The following is a 16,482-nucleotide window of genomic DNA, read 5'->3' on the forward strand; positions in this document are numbered from 1 at the left end:
TCTGTTTTGTAGAAAAGTCCCTAGTCTTCATGCATTTAATAACTCCACAACCGTGCATCGGATTAAAATGTTTTATATATGAAAAGTGCTTAGAATTTTATCTAATTTCATAATATGTCACTCTCATCCATGTTTAAAATGTTTAAAATGCTGTTTGTTTAAATTTGCATAAATGCCATGTTAAAATGATTTATTTCATAACTAATTAACCGTAACTCGGAATTTGATAAACTTTATATGTAAATGGGGTAGAAAAATGCATAGATTAACATGGTGCACTTTATTTTGCTCTTTAACAACATTAAAATTGCGTTTATGGCAGAACAGTACCAAATCTAAAATATGGACATGAGGATTTTCCGGAATTGTTGTTGTTTGTTTCCAGCCTCATTTAACTTGCTTAAATAGTTAGTTTACTTATGCTTCACCTCTTGCCATGTTTAATAACATTTAATATTGTTGGGTACATAAACGAGAGAGAACTAAATAATTGATGTGGTGTTTCTTCAATATGCAACTCGTTGCATATTGAGCTCCATTTAATTTGTATTATTGTTTGTTGCACTTTGCCATGCCATGCATATTTAAACCGGACATGCATCATAATTGTTGGTGCATCATGCCATGTGTATGTGTTGGTTGTTTACTATGTTATGTGTTTCTTTCCGGGTTGCTTCTCTCGTTAGCTTCGGTTTTGTTCCGGAGTTGTGAGGATCCGTTCACCTACGTTCGTTTGTCTTCTTCATGGACTCGTTCTTCTTCCTTGCGGGATCTCAGGCAAGATGACCATACCCTCGAAATCACTTCTATCTTTGCTTGCTAGTTGTTCGCTCTATTGCTATGTTGCGCTACCTATTCACTTGCTCTTCAAGCCTCCCAAATTGCCATGAACCTCTAACCTTTGTCACCCTTCCTAGCAAACCGTTGTTTGGCTATGTTACCGCTTTGCTCAGCCCCTCTTATAGCGTTGCTAGCTGCAGGTGAAGATGAAGATTGCTCCATGTTGGATTATGTTTTTGTTGGGATATCATTATATCTCTTATATTATTAATGCATCTATATACTTGGTAAAGGGTGGAAGGCTCGGCCTTATGCCTGGTGTTTTGTTCCACTCTTGCCGCCCTAGTTTTCGTCATACCGGTGTTATGTTCCTTGATTTTGCGTCCCTTACGCGGTTGGGTGATTTATGGGACCCCCTTGACAGTTCGCTTTGAATAAAACTCTTCCAGCAAGGCCCAACCTTGGTTTTACATTTGCCTCACCTAGCTTTTTTTCCCTTAGGAGTCGCGCTCCCGAGGGTCATCTTATTTTACCCCCCGAGGCCGGTGCTCCTCGGAGTGTTGGTCCAAACTAGAGCCACTTGCAGCGCCACCTCGGGGAAACTTGAGGGCTGGTTTTAGTTGTACGTAGTGTTCATCCGGTGTGTCCTGAGAACGAGGTACGTGCGACTCCTATCGGGATTGTCGACACATCAGGCGGTTTTGCTGGACTTGTTTTACCATTGTCGAAATGTCTTGTAACCGGGATTCCGAGACTGATCGGGTCTTCCCGGGAGAAGGAATATCCTTCGTTGACCGTGAGAGCTTATAATGGGCTAAGTTGGGACACCCCTGCAGGGTATAAACTTTCGAGAGCCGTGCCCGCGGTTATGTGGCAGATGGGAATTTGTTAATATCCGGTTGTAGAGAACTTGACACTTGACTTAATTAAAACGCATCAACCGCGTGTGTAGCCGTGATGGTCTCTTCTCGGCGGAGTCCGGGAAGTGAACACGGTTTCTGGGTTATGTTTGACGTAAGTAGGAGTTCAGGATCACTTCTTGATCATTACTAGTTGACGACCGTTCCGTTGTTTCTCTTCTCACTCTTATTTGCGTATGTTAGCCACCATATATGCTTAGTGCTTGCTGCAGCTCCAGCTCACTACCCTTTCCTTCCTATAATCTTAAATAGTCTTGATCTCGCGGGTGTGAGATTGCTGAGTCCTCGTGACTCACAGATACTTTCAAACAGTTGCAGGTGCCGATGATACCAGTGCAGGTGACGCAACTGAGCTTAAGTGGGAGCTCGATGAAGATCTTGTTCGTTGTGTTGTTTCTTTTCATGTTGATCAGTAGTGGAGCCCAGTTGGGACGATCGGGGATCTAGCAGTTGAGTTGTCTTCCTTTATTTTGGTTCCGTAGTCGGACCTATGTGTGTATCTTGAATGATGTATCTTTTATTTATGTATTGTGTGAAGTGGCGATTGTAAGCCAACTCTTTATCCCATTCTTGTTCATTACATGGGATTGTGTGAAGATGACCCTTCTTGCGACAAAACCACAATGCGGTTATGCCTCTAAGTCGTGCCTCGACACGTGGGAGATATAGCCGCATCGTGGGCGTTATATGCTTGACGGAGGCGATGCGGAAAAGCAGGGCGCTGTTGAACGGAGGCGAGTCGTCGGAGTCGATATCTTCATGGCCGTCACGCCAGGTCTTGTCAGCCGTCGCCGTTCTCCCGCCACCGCGTCCTAGTCGCGGTCGCCGTGCCGTGCATCAGCTACCACGCATGCGCCGCGTCGAGGTTGCTGCTGCTCGGCCACCAAGTTTGGGCCACAGTTGCATATCCACTGATTGGCGTGAGAAGATGCGGTGGAGCGAGGGTAAGGAGATGGCATTACCTGGGCCGTCGTTCGTCGCTGCTATTGATGCGGCACTCCTGTTCGTCGCCCCTGCCACATCGAGCACCTCATGGACTCGGTGATGAAGAGAAGAGATGCGGATCCACCGCTCCAATCTAGGAGGAGGCCGGCGGCGGTGATTCCTCTCTGCAAGACACGGGATCGATAGCGAGGGGTCTGGTGGAAGGGGGTGGGAGGTGGGAGTTGGGACGTGCGTACGTGTGGGTTGTTTTATTTTCTTTTCTTTTTTTCTATCGTGCACGGAGGGGTTGTGAGGAGGTCCGATTTTTCCTTCACGGGCATAAGTTACGTACGAGGCTGGAGAGGTCGAACCACGAGGGGAGGTCGAACCATCACGACGTTCGATCCCCCTTTAATAGTAGAGATTTGTAGACAAAAAGATTAAAGATTTTGGCCTGTGCAAAGAAAAAACCCAAATGTCAACCTAAATTTATTTATTTATTCAACCGGCGAAACACCACTACTCCATTTCGCGTGAAAATTTTCAAGGATGCTTGCGACACTAACACGAACATCTACAAACGAAATCTTAATTTTTGAAAACATTTACTAATATTTTTTGTTTACTATTCACGCAGGAGCGGCGCTCCTGGGAGCCAAGACGCTATTCTCCGAATCGGGTGGACTATAGTAAAACTGTTTCGTTTAGCTATGTGAACCTGTGAATTAAATGGTACTCTTGTAAATGTATATATTGTATGATCACCGTACGGTACTCTTGTGAATTACTAATACTAGACAAAGATGTCAGCATGTGCCGCACCTTCATTTGTTGATGTGCTTTTGTTTCCAGTGATCCTTTGGTGCTATGAATGAATTCTCCGTACTTGCCGTGTGATCAGATAGTCTCATTACTATTGTATTACCATTGTCTGGCTAAAGTCCTGCTTTCAGGAAAGTGAGCGATGCAAAACGGATGTCAAGACATTTTCTTCTGCTTATACTTCCCGAGCAGCTCATTCTGGAAAAGGATTAGCATGTCCGATCTCTTCTTTGCATTACAGTGAATAAATCTGTTGTAGAAACAAATTCTGTACATGTAGTTGCAATGCCCTCCTAATAATCTGGTGCAAGTTTGCTTAATCTGACCCTTTTGATTTACACTGGTTGTTGGCAGCGACCTAGCAAGATGCTCAGTTCAGTACAAAATCTATGTTCGATTGAGTAGTACTATTGTGGGTTCGCAAGGCCTTTCTGGGGGCAAGATGCGAATGTACCAAGGGGGTGTATGTAAAAGGATTAGTGAATTGATCCTGCCCCTTCCATGGAGATCCAACGCACCAGGAGATCTTGTAGCAGCGTACCATGGGATGAACCGTAGCACTGGATACTTTCCCAATTTCTCAGTCTTGTGAACCCCTGTCCCCAACCGATTCTGGATGGATCGGGAATCAGGAAATAGGATGGCAACACAAAGCCTGAAACTTTGCTTGCTGACTATCTAGTGGTCGTGTAGATTGGACGAGGCATTTCCTTAGAGCAACTACACCCGCAAACCCCCCTTATATGCCCGGGCGGACTGCCTGGTCATTGACCAATCAGAAAAATCCGAGTCAGACGGACCCCTCATACCGCCCAAAACGTCCGGGCTCACTAGCATCCCTCATATCCAGTCCAAATCTGGAGCGTATATGGGGTGGCGCAGATGCGTCCGCCAAGTCGGATCTCGCCCACGTCGGACGATCCCGACCCCACATATATTCGTCCCCATCCGTCCCTGGACCAAATCCTAGCCACGTCACTCCATCCGTCCCAGCCTCTCTTCCAGCGATCTCTGGCCTTCTCCGGCATGGCGGGCAGCGGATCCCACTCCAACCACTCCCGATCCATCGACTGGAGTGTCATTCCATGCGGTGAGGAGGAGGCTATGGCCATCCGCATGGCTCTGCCGCTCCTGAGAGGAGTGCACCCAACCCAGGTCAAATTTGATCCGACGAGAATCCATTGCCCCGGTGCAACTCGCGCTCAGATCCGTTGGGGCTAGAAGCTCGAGGTCCGTCTGTCATCCCTTCCCCGATCTGAAGGAGTACGAGGGTTATAGGGACCGGTGTGCCCGTCGCAACAAGCAAAGGGGGCGGGAGCACGAGGCCTGCCTCGTTGCCAATGTGGCGGAGGCAGCGGATGCAGATGCGGCGTGGTGTGCTGTCGCGAAAGAGGAAGCCATCCATGCCCACATCCTCCAAAAGCGGCAGAGGGGGAACAGGCGCGCCCTTGCCTGAGAGTAAGCTCGGGCGGTCTGTGCCATGCCGGACTCCCCCCATCCCCCCAATGAGAAGAAGGAGGACAGTGATGTGGCAGACAGCTAGGGATGCAAGCGGGCATCCCGCATAAACCCGCAAAAACAGGATTTTAGTTTAGACTGAACTAAAGCTAAAACAGGGAGGATTATAAATAATTTGATCTACTTTGAGTACGAAGTGGGGCGGATCGGGCGCCGCTCTGCATCCCTACGGACAGCTCCGTTGAGGAGGAGATCTGGCTTGATCCATATTGCGTCTTCGACTGCTACTTTCGCGACAAATACGCCAAGAGCGCTGAAAAGGGCAAGTGTGGATGATCGTTGTGCATAGCTTAGTATGTATGCAGAACATGCCAAATTCTGATTGTCCGATGACATGTATCTTCTATATCTAGATAGGAGCCCCTCACTAGCTGATTTTCCTGACCTGTGGTGAAGCCACGTCACCCCCTATTTTCCCGCTCGCAGTGTCCACATCCTGCGTCGGTCGCTGGTCCCGCTCCCCTTCCTCGGTCACGCCTGCCTCGGTCGCTCGATTCGTTTTGCCTTGCATGTGTCCAAGCCCATTTGTTTGCACGTTATCAGCCCATCGAAAGCCCATACGAAAACAAAACCATGAGAAGTGCATAGTATAGGATATAAGAAAAAAATATAGCCATCCTCATCTCTCCCATCGCCTGCATCTCTCGTTCGGCCGGCCGCCGCCGCCCACCAGGGGCCCTTCCGTCATCTCCCCCGGCAATCCCTGGGCAGCCGCTGCCGCCCATGATGTTCCACGAGCAGCCTCCACCATTCATGCTTCCCTCCATCCAGCCATCGCCCGACGCTGCTAACCCTTCCGCCGTCACCGGCGGCGGTTGTTCCCCTGCCAGCCACCACCGCTAGCTCTTCCGCCGCTGTGCATTAACTCGAGGTCATTCGTTCATCTGCCCGCTGCCGTTTTTTTTTGGCCGCAATCTCTTCCACCACCATGCCACAAATGCGCATGAAACGGCCGCACTCACCACTCCATTGATGAGCCCTCATTATCTCCGCCTCCGTTACCCTTCCTTTCTAGAGAAAACTGTGCTTAAAACCCCCTCTGTACCGCCATCGTCATCGACCATGGACGCTTGCTCGCATCCACATCTGGGAACGACCTTCTGCTATGTGTAGGTGCATACTCCCTATTTTCAATCGTCGTCTCTGAATATTCCTATCCTGAAGATTATGTTCTCCAATTTCTCAAGATGCACTAGGAATCAAAAGGTGCTGAATGTATCGGTCTTTGGCTGCTTGGATTACTTCACAGGTCGTTTGCTGCTACCATTTGTTTCACATTGTTATTTAATCTCACTTTGTCATCTGCATAGATAATATAAGATGCTAATATGACAGTCTAGGATTTGAAGTTTCGAGGTACTTGGCATTAGTTCTTCTAGATACACCTACCTTATCCAAAAAAACACTCTTGGTTACCATACTATTATACCTCAAACAGTGCCTTCGTTTTTTTTTTGTTTTTTTAGAAAAGGAGGATGACCCCCAGCCTCTGCATATGGGAGATGCATACGGCCACTTTATTGATTATTTTCGAGGACCTTACAAAGTATTACAAATAATATATCTGAATCCACCATCTTGGCAACATATGCCGCTACTCCTATCCATATGATGAAGGGGTGCTAGCTGGGCCACTACCCAAACCACTCACCTGAGCCTAACATCAAAAGCCGGAACCAGCCGAGCCACATACCGGGTCTGGGGCACAATCCGGTCAGAGCACTCGTGTGTCGTCGCCGCCATCTTCCACAGGTCCGTCTTCAGATCATATTGAGGCTTCTACCTTGTCTAGCCACTGCCATCGACGTCACCATGACGGCAGATAACTACCTCCTCCTGCGCGAGTCCATCTCCGCGCATCGGACGCCGAGCCTCCACAGCGCCATGCCGCCGATCTCCGCCGCCATCAATGTGTGAGATGAAGTACCGCTCCACCATCCCCCCAGCCATCACTAGCTCAAAAACGATGCCCCCAGGAGGGAAAGTGATAAAACACCATCATCGTCCGATCCGGAAGACCCAGATCTAGGGTTTCCCCCGGAGCATCCCGAGCCTGATGACGCAGACTGCAACGACGATGCCTCGACAAGGGAACGACATCTAAGACGCCGTCATCGTCCGCCATGACCGTAGTCGGCGCGATTTTCATCGGCAGTTGCTCCACCAGACGTGCGCCACCGACGTCGCTGGTCCCTTCAACCGGAGTAAACTCCAAAACCATGCCCTAAAGAGGGACTACGCCGCAAAATCGCCGTCATCGCTCGATCCCAAGGAGATCTAGGGTTTCCCCCGGAGTTGCCCGCGCTGTCAAGGACCAGACAAGGGTAGAATCCCGGCGGATCTGCCCAGCTGCCGACGAGTCGCACCCGCCACCGTGCCGACAGCAGACCAGCGATAAAGGCCCACGCTTGGGCATAGATCCGGCCGCGCCGCCGTGACCCGATCCGGTCACGCCGCCGCCGTCCCTGGCGACCGCGACGCACCAGATCGCGAGGCCTCCTGCCGCGGGGGAGCGAAGTCGCCGAGGCGCCGCCACCACCCGCCGTGGCGTCCGGCCCGCCGCCACGCTCCGGCCTGGGGGCGCCGGCCCGCGCCAGCACCACGCGAGCGAGAGGGCCCGAGTCCCCGCCGCCGCCGGCCGCGCCCTTGGGCGGCGGCGAGGGAGGAGGAGGAGTGGGGGAGGGCCGGCCGACGAGATCTGGGGGCCTCCCGGCCGCCCACGCGGAGGGGTGCCTCCGTGTAAGCCTGTCCATTCTGTTTTCAACAGTGCCTCACGGATATTCCAAATTTTCTTGCTTATCTTCTATACCTTTGTACTTTCCTTTATTTATCTTTCTCTAATATGCTAGCTGCATTGTTCCTGTTTTCATCCACCCTTGATATTCAGAACCGTGATCTTATGTTTTCCAATTTCTCAGATTGCGCCCGAGATCAAAAGCTCAACGTTGCCCTGTCCTTGCTGCAACGACTAGCACGTCAAGCTCACCCTAGCCTCCACACCGCCATGTCCGGCGTCTTCGCCTGGTGCCGGCCCGCCTCACCGGTCGCCAGATAGCCCGGGCCACCACCCTCCTCATGGCCCTCCTAGCCGCCGTCGCACAGGGGCGAGTTGCTTGAGTTTGTCATTCGCTGGAGCACTAAGCTCAGATTCAACACCCACGGGAGCCAATATTCTGATGGTAAGGACGGCGAACGAGGTTTCAATCTGATTCTCTCTCTAATATGATTTGTTTGCAGGATTAAATCGGCTTTGCAGGGAGAGATTACCTTGAAACAATGCAGAAACTAAAATGCAATTAAATTAATTAAAGGTATTCCAAGTCACCTATTGTTCCCTGATATTCCCCAAATATTTATACCAATCTACTAATTTTCCATTGGTTTTTTTCTCATATTCCGCTCGCCAACAGCAAGGACGATAGATGATTGTCAAACTTTTGCCACCTTACACTTCAAATTATTGTTATTGGTAGTGTATTATTCTTCAGATAAGTCGTGGCCTAACAACAGTTTGGTACTTCATGGATGTATAGGGTTCCTCCTGCTTCAATTGTGGTTTCTACAACTACCCTGCAAGATTTGGTACAGCCTTTGGAAAGTTGTATGTCCTTGGTAACAACTGAACAATAAAAATAAGAAAGAAAGAAAGAAAGGTTAGTTAAGATCAGTGCCTATGCAAATGTTTCATATCCATTGATATCTTTTTTGTAACTAATGTCATCCACATGTCCTTTCTTCATATCCATGAATTCGGGACTGTTGTAGTCTGTTTGTTTGTGCAAAATATTTTTATCTAGATCGACAAGATGTTTGTCCATTTCATCATTAACCATCTCCTGTACTGCTTTCACAGACCGGGCATGCCACTGTCCATCCTAGCAAATAATCCATAGAATGTGTTATATAGTCATATAGCAAGGTACCTTTTGGCGCTGACACTTATATCTGGAGAGGGTAGCATTTGTTTGGTTCCTTTTATGCTTTTTCATATATGATGCGCAAATATCTACTGGAAAGTAATCTATTGTCTAAAAAGATTGTCTGTTTCTTATGAAGTTGTACATTTTTGCATGCCATATAGGGGCATTCTGTTGGGTGATTTGGTAAGTTATATTCTGCCTATGTTTATGTAGTTTTCAATCAAATTGTATTTAAATATTTATCTTAAATTAGTATATTGGTAGTTTGGTACTAATTCTATCCGCCAATGTATGTAATGAATTTTATAGGTAGCTGCTAATAGTGAGTTTGCTATTGTCAGAATTGTATTCCATCACTATGTGTATGGTCCTATTTTGTTTCCAATATATCATCACATTTATGATTTGACTTTAAAGTTCTACATCATGTGTTTATGAAGTCCCGCAGCAACGCGCGGGGTATCAACTAGTTGATATAGTAGCCGGACGTCTGGCCGTATCAAAATTTTACAATGCATGTGTAATATGTATTTGGGGTTTGCTAACTGAGGTACCCGGATGTGGGAACAAATATTTGAGGTATGACCGCTCATTGATCCTCGTCGATGTATGAGCGATGCTTTAGCTCTATGTGGTTGTAGATGCTCTAACATCGACATGATTGCTTCCTTTCAAACTTCTCGAAATCACTAATTAAGGAGTATTCCTTGCAAAGATCACTCCCATCTCCTCATGTTGCGACAAGTGGCACACTGCATGCGTGCCACTTGTCGCAACCTAGGAGATTTCTCTTTTCCGTAGATTCATTTATTCAAAGCGTAATGCTTAAATCTTTTAAGTAATAATAAAGCATCCTATTTTGAAAAAAATATTCAAAATGTTTTATCTCTTAAACTGTAAGTCCAATCTCGAATCGTTTTCACAGTTGGATTCCTCGCGTCGAGATCTTCAAAACTAGAACCCATTGATAGGTTTCGATAAAAAAAATTTGACGAAAAAACCTGAACCATGAGCACGTTTTTCCCTTTCCAAAGTGGCCCAACTATGCCTCTCGCGGAAGCAAATCCGTGCCTCAACGAGAAGTAAATATGTGCCTCTCGCGGAAGGGAAAACACGTCTTATTCCTTTTTCAAAGAGGCATGGCTGTGCCTTTCGCGGAAGCAAATCTGTGCCTCCACGAGAAGTAAATCTGTACCTCTCACAGAAAAAACGTGTTTTTTTTTTCCTTTTTCAAGAGGCACGACGCGGAAACAAATCCATGCCTTTCGAGGACCGTGCCTCTTGTGAAAGCAAATCCATGCCTCCACATAACTAAATTCGTGCCTGTTGCGGAAGGAAAAAAGCACATTTTCCCTTTTTCGAGAGGCATGACTATGCCTCTTGCAAAAGCAAATCCATGCATCCACAGGAAGTAAATCCTAGCCTCTCACGGAAGGGAAAAAAGGAAAAAAAAATCGAGATCAGTTTTTTTTTTTGAGGAATAAAAAAAAACTGATCTCGATTTTTTTTTATCGAGATCGGTTGCCTGGGAGCGCACGGAGTACTCTATGATCAGTTGTTTCCCTTTGGTTTTTCTTCTTCTTCTTCTTCTTTCTAACTGGGCCGGCCCCATTATTTACACTCCGTCCAAAACGCCGCGCCCGTACTCCCCAAATGGGCTCGGGGCCCAACCGCAGCTGTCCTATATACCGAACCCTAAGCCGTGGAACGAACGACCCAGAAGCCACCCACCACCCACCCCATCCCTGAGTTTGATCGGAGCCGGAGGAGAGCATCCACACCGAGGAAGAAGGAGAAGCGGCGAGGCGAGGCGAAAGATGGGGAAGATGCCGGTGCGGATGAAGGCGGTGGTGTACGCGCTGTCGCCGTTCCAGCAGCAGGTGATGCCGGGCCTGTGGAAGGACATCACCACCAAGATCCACCACAAGGTCTCCGAGAACTGGATCTCCGCCACGCTCCTCATCACCCCCGTCGTCGGCACCTACCAGTACGTCCCCCCCCCTCCCCCCTCCCCCCTCCCCCCTCCTCTCACACGAGCGATCCATGCGGATGCGCCTGGTCGGGCGGATCTAGGGTTGCGTAGGTCGCCTGTGGCTCTCGGTTGGCTGCGAGATCCGGTTTGGGGCTCGATTGATTGTCCGATTTCGTTAGAGCTGTCACGCAGATTCGATGTCTTATGTGCACGTTTACCTTTAGAAGCCATCTGATGTATATTATCTTGTTTGCGTGACGGTTGACCGGATGAGCTATGGATGGTTTGCGGGAAATGGGGATTGAAATGGCAGAAGAGATTTGGACCTAGTTAATTCAATGCAATTGGTTTGTGCAGGTAGGCTTGTTTCCTCTTTGAAGAATGGGGTTTGAAATGATAGCGGAAATTCGTGCCTAGTTGATTCAATGCAATAGTTTGGGATTAAATTGACATGGGAAGTTAGACTGGTTTACTGTGCAATTGGTTTGTGCACTGAGGAGAAACATCTCGCCATGATATAGTTTATCAAACTCTTTATCTGCAGACAGTGCTTATTTTGTTGGTTACTGTACATGTGATGCATAGTTTTAAAAAAGGGAGGTTATATGGGTATCGGTTAACTAGGTTGGTGTTGTGGAACTGATTGTTGAAGCCCACCTGGACCGGCTCTGTAGTTATTCTTCACAGAATTCATGGGCAATCCAACCTTGCAGTTGTAGCTTCAGGTTTATATGATTCTGTAGCATCTTGTATGAATAATCACATCATCCTAATGTTTTTGCAAGACTTTCAGTGATTTGAATTTTTAAATTCTTTTGAATTGCATATGTTTTATCTAAGGGCAAGGTATCTTAAACTTTTTATGGAACTGTTCTGTTTGCATCAATTTCAAGTTAACGCGTGAAATGAAGTATCGAAATGCTCTCGCTTTGAAGGTTGCCTCCCATAGAGTATTGAGTTTGGGTTCAATGCTTTAGTCAGAACTCATAAGTATCCTGGTCCTCCTCTCAATGTGTACATTCATCTTTCATATCACTAAGAGATGCTCACTTGGGATTGTTACTTGTGACAACTGACAACACATACCTTCATTTGCTTGGATTCTTAAACCTCCTACTAGAAGAGCATTGGATAGCCTATCACGATAATTGAGAACGGTTTATTGTGACCATTATATTTTGTTTTTTTCACCAAGGGGCTTGCATTCTTTAAACAATTGACGCCCCTTGAGTAGCAAAATGGCTCGTGCTTTGCCAACCATTTGACATTCTTGTTTTATCTTGATGCCATGTAGGTATGCGATGTGGTACAAGGAGCAGGAGAAGCTGTCCCACAGATACTAAAGGTGGAGCTTTCTCCAATATCGCAGCAGTTGGAATTTCCATGTTCTATAATCCACCAAGAGTGATTTAACATTTTCGGAATCACTTCTAGTTGTACTCTTTTGCTCTTTCCGTTGCATATGCAATGATGCAGTAAGTGTGACTTGCAAACCTATTTTGAGGCCTCAAATGTTGAGTTGTCCATCACTGGAGTGATTTTGTGCAATAAAGCAAATTAACCAGTCATTTTACTTGGTTACTGTATGGTTGTCAATTGTGTTGCTGGTTTGCCCTTAGGCATTTCTCTTGATTTTGCATGTTATCGTGGCAACTAGGTGAACATTTTTCACATCTTTTAGACGATTATTGTAGGACTGTTTGGTAATCTGAAAGCTTGCGACTAGGCACTAGCACTTCAATGCTTTATTTGTAATCATGTTTCAGATGAAGTATGAACCAACAAATGCTTTGATGGTCCAAACGGAAGCCGGCATGACAAATGTTTTGTTGTTATACTATCTCGGTCCTCGTCCTGTATTACTCCCTTGGTACACTTTGCGGGAGTAGTATTTAAGCAAGTATCTGAAGCTGTTTCATCCTATAATTACCCTGTCGTATTATGTGTGGGTGTGGAAAACAGGGAAAGATACGCACCATTAGCATATGGTGACAGGTTTCGTTTAATGTGACGGCACGAGGACGGTAGGACATGCAATGGAAGATGCACATATGTTCCGTCGGTACAACATGCTATTTGTTATATATATTTTGCAAGAAATACTATTTATTATAATTAGAGAAAAGTATATTTTCCGTTCCTTAACTCTTGTCGGATTCTAAATTTGGTCCCGTAACTTCGAAACCGGACAACTTGCACCCTCAATTATTGAAACCGGACAACTTTCACCCTGGTTTGACTGCGCCGACTCCAATTCATGTATTATTTTCAAATTCATGAATGTTTCTAAAATCCGCATATTTTTTTCAAATCCGCATAATTTTCCAAGTTTTCGCAAGCTTTCCAAATTCGCATAGTTTTCTTTTCAAATCCATGATTTTTTTTAAATCCCTATACTTTTTAAATCCATGTACTTTTTCCAATTCCTTGTATCTATACCTACTAATAAAAAAAAGGTATTCTTAGTCCGTCATGCTATTTTGTAGAAAACCCCCTGATGTTTCTGACATTAAACCCGCAATACATATCAAATATTTTTCTAAAATACTCATATCTTCTAAACCGTAACTCCAAATTTAACATGTTATATATGGAAATTGATTAGAAAAATATGTAGAATCTGAATATGATGTTATTTTACCTGTTATAACAATTTAAAAAATACTATCTAAGCTGCAATGTTAATCAACAATGCATTATCCGTGTTTTTTTCATACTGGTACTGATTCAGATTGCGGATGAACACCTCAGCGAAACCAAGATTGAACATGAATCTGAAAGTAAATTGCTAGAGACACCCAATAAATAAGGACATGCATGACATGAAATAAAAGAAAGACCCAATAAAGATGGGACGTCCGCTACAAAATAAATAAAAGAGAAAATGCAGAGGAGATCCGTTAAAAATGAGATGTTGCGCTATTCTCCTATATATATAAGGAAAAAGGGAGGACATGCATGAAAAAAAGTAAAAAAGAAGGCATGCATGACAAAAATAAATAAATACAAGTTTGATAAGATATAAATAGTGATGAAACACGTACCAATACCTATGACATGTACATAAAGAAATAGTGATGAAATAGGGGCGCAAGTATCCGCGTCAACAGGAGACCATACAAAAATGTTCTTTTCTAGACAAAACAAATCTATTTTATGATTAAAAAATCCTATATCTTTTTAACAACTCTTCATGTATTTAAGAAATGGCTACAAATTCTTAGATTATAGAACATTTTTTGTAAACTAAGAGCATGTGGTATTTTTTCCTCCCGTTGCAATGCAGGGTCCTTTTTGCTAGTTTTTATAAAAGAATCACATACTTTTTTTTCAAATGCATGAACTTTTTAAAAATTCGTGAACTTTTTCAAATCCATGTATTGTTTTCAAGTTCACATACTTATTTCAAATGCGCATACTTTATTTGGAAAATTCGTGAACTTTAGAGAATTACTTGAACTTAAAAAAGGTATGCGGATCTAAGAAAGTATGCAAATTTGGAAAGAATACGCGGGTTTAAAAAATTAGATGAACTTTAGAAAAGTACAGGAATTTTTAAAAATTACCTGAACTTGAAAAATTAAGTGGATTTAAAAACAGTTCATGGATTTGAAAAAAGTGCGTAATTTGAAAATTTGTGCAAACTTGAAGAAAGTATGCAAATTTGAAAAAAAATGATGTGAACTTAAAAAAGTATATGAATTAAAAAAGGCAGCTCGACGTTACCATCAGTTCACACCTTGGACACTTACCCTTGCACATGTCAACATACAAAACTGAAAAAAGCGTCTCTGATGCATGGACGTCCGTTGCTCTGTTCCGTACTAACGTTGCCTCTTCGGTCCATAGTATACGCATTAAATAGGCCGATAAAGGGAAGCGACGCCTCACGATCCATGATTAGGCGAGCTCGTCCACGCCTGTGAATATTCGACCAATCATGCTCTTATGTCCGCATGAATTTAATCTGCCTGTGGGAATTTATGCAAGGTGACAACGTGTTAGAACATACTAGATTTTAGTTGTTGATGTGCTGGGTAAGGTGTCATGAAACGAAATGGAATTTAGACCTATAGTGGGTGAGGACGAGTTGCTGTTTAAAATTGAAATGAACGGGGGGTCGGCTGATGATTCATGAAGTGTTGCAATAATTCAAACCAAAGTGTGTTCCACATGCACTAGATGACTCTCCCAACTACCCATGCCTTTATCTGATGTATCAACAGATGGACTGAAACTTAGTTTTTCCTGTTGGAGCTCGTCTTCGTTTTCTTTTTTGGGGAAACAATGGTGGGTAAATAAGCAATACTACGTTGTTGCCTTGGATGCCTCGTGAAAGGATAGTGACTGGGCTCTCGACAGCCTACGACATGGGCTGCGGGTACAAGACGGAGCTTGCCGTCAACCGCTGTTACCATGGAACGATGTTACTGCGCTAGGTGGGCCAGCTGGCTAATTTATGGCAGCGTCCTCTGTACCCGCAAGCGTCCTTTTAGCAAATCTCGATGATGTCTGATGGTGTACGATACCGTGACCAAGCGAGGACGGGCACTCCTGTGAGTTTTCGTGCAAGTATGCTCGGTCAGTTGTCGCTACTCGAATAGCCGATTAACTGAAAAATTCGTCTATTTATCCCTATTCGTCACCCGAATGATATGGTACAAGTTACGGAACATTGGTGGCAACAATAATATATTATCACTAGCAATGTGCCCCGTGTGTTGCAACGGATCCAAAGTAAAATAATACATATTCATAAATTTGAAAAAAATATCTTATGTTTCATTCAAAATATATTACTTGGTCTGTTTTGATGAAGTAAGGGAGGAATGTGGTTGGTTTCAAGATACTAAGGTTTTTTTTTCCCGTAAATTGGAGCAGAGAAGTGGGATATCTATAATACCTAAATAGTTCATCCCCACTAACATATTTCTCTTAGCATGCAAGCTGTCCACATCAGCAGTCCAACTACATTAGACTACCCATAGTGGGAGTAACGTAGATAATAATATCACACATATCTAGATAAAATAGATGATGTGGCAAACAATAAATGAAGAAAGAGAGACATGTGGTAACATAGCTAGTTACCAGTAGTATGAGTAACATCACACATATCAAGGCAAGATGAGTCTATAGCCTAATAAATGAAGTGTTGCATGTTAACACACATATGTTACTCTCCACTATAGAGGTAGTAACATAGACTAGTAACATGCCTATAGATGTTACTAATCTATATTACTACCATGTGGCTAGTCTTAGCATTTCCTCTAGCTTACAGGTGGACCACCATCGGTTGACTAGCATGCACAACTGAACAATCGTTGCAATGGGCTGGCCGGTCTAATCATAATGGTACGTGTGGCATGCAGTAGGCTTTTTCATTGGTGCAAGCCCATGTAGGCCTCGGCTCAGCCCATGTAACACTAGTAGAAAACAGGGCATAGGTCACAGGGCAGTTTTTCACATTAGCCCCGGTTCAGTCACGAACCGGGACCCATGGGGGCATTCGTCCCGGTTCGTGAGCCCAGGGGGCCGGCCGGGGCCTCGTGGGCATTGGTCCCGGTTCGTATGGAACCATTTGTCCCGGTTCGAGCCATGAACCGGGACTAATGGTCCTCGC

General features: G+C 45.1%; 1 protein-coding gene and 1 long non-coding RNA gene across 2 annotated transcripts; both read left to right on the forward strand.

Annotated features, from left to right (window-relative positions):
* Nucleotides 1-5,594: 5,594 nt before the first annotated feature.
* Nucleotides 5,595-8,616, forward strand: LOC120968482 (uncharacterized). The gene is made up of 3 exons (XR_005763020.3): nt 5,595-6,073; nt 6,152-6,213; nt 7,883-8,616. It is a non-coding gene; the product is annotated as an uncharacterized lncRNA (long non-coding RNA).
* A 1,957-nt stretch (nt 8,617-10,573) lies between these two features.
* Nucleotides 10,574-12,429, forward strand: LOC109769064 (cytochrome b-c1 complex subunit 8-1, mitochondrial). Its single transcript, XM_020327803.4, has 2 exons — nt 10,574-10,871; nt 12,151-12,429. Exons 1-2 carry the CDS (start codon nt 10,702-10,704, stop codon nt 12,197-12,199), a joined length of 219 nt encoding a protein of 72 aa, XP_020183392.1. The 5' UTR covers nt 10,574-10,701; the 3' UTR covers nt 12,200-12,429.
* Nucleotides 12,430-16,482: the final 4,053 nt, after the last annotated feature.

Source organism: Aegilops tauschii, chromosome 7 (assembly GCF_002575655.3).
Source record: "Aegilops tauschii subsp. strangulata cultivar AL8/78 chromosome 7, Aet v6.0, whole genome shotgun sequence".
Classification (NCBI taxonomy): Eukaryota; Viridiplantae; Streptophyta; class Magnoliopsida; order Poales; family Poaceae; genus Aegilops; species Aegilops tauschii.

Coding starts and splice junctions, on each gene's coding strand:
- LOC109769064 (XM_020327803.4), top strand. CDS start 10,702: ATGGGGAAGATGCCGGTGCGGATGAAGGCGGTGGTGTACGCGCTGTCG. Junction 10,872..12,150: donor CCCGTCGTCGGCACCTACCA/GTACGTCCCCCC, acceptor GATGCCATGTAG/GTATGCGATGTGGTACAAGG.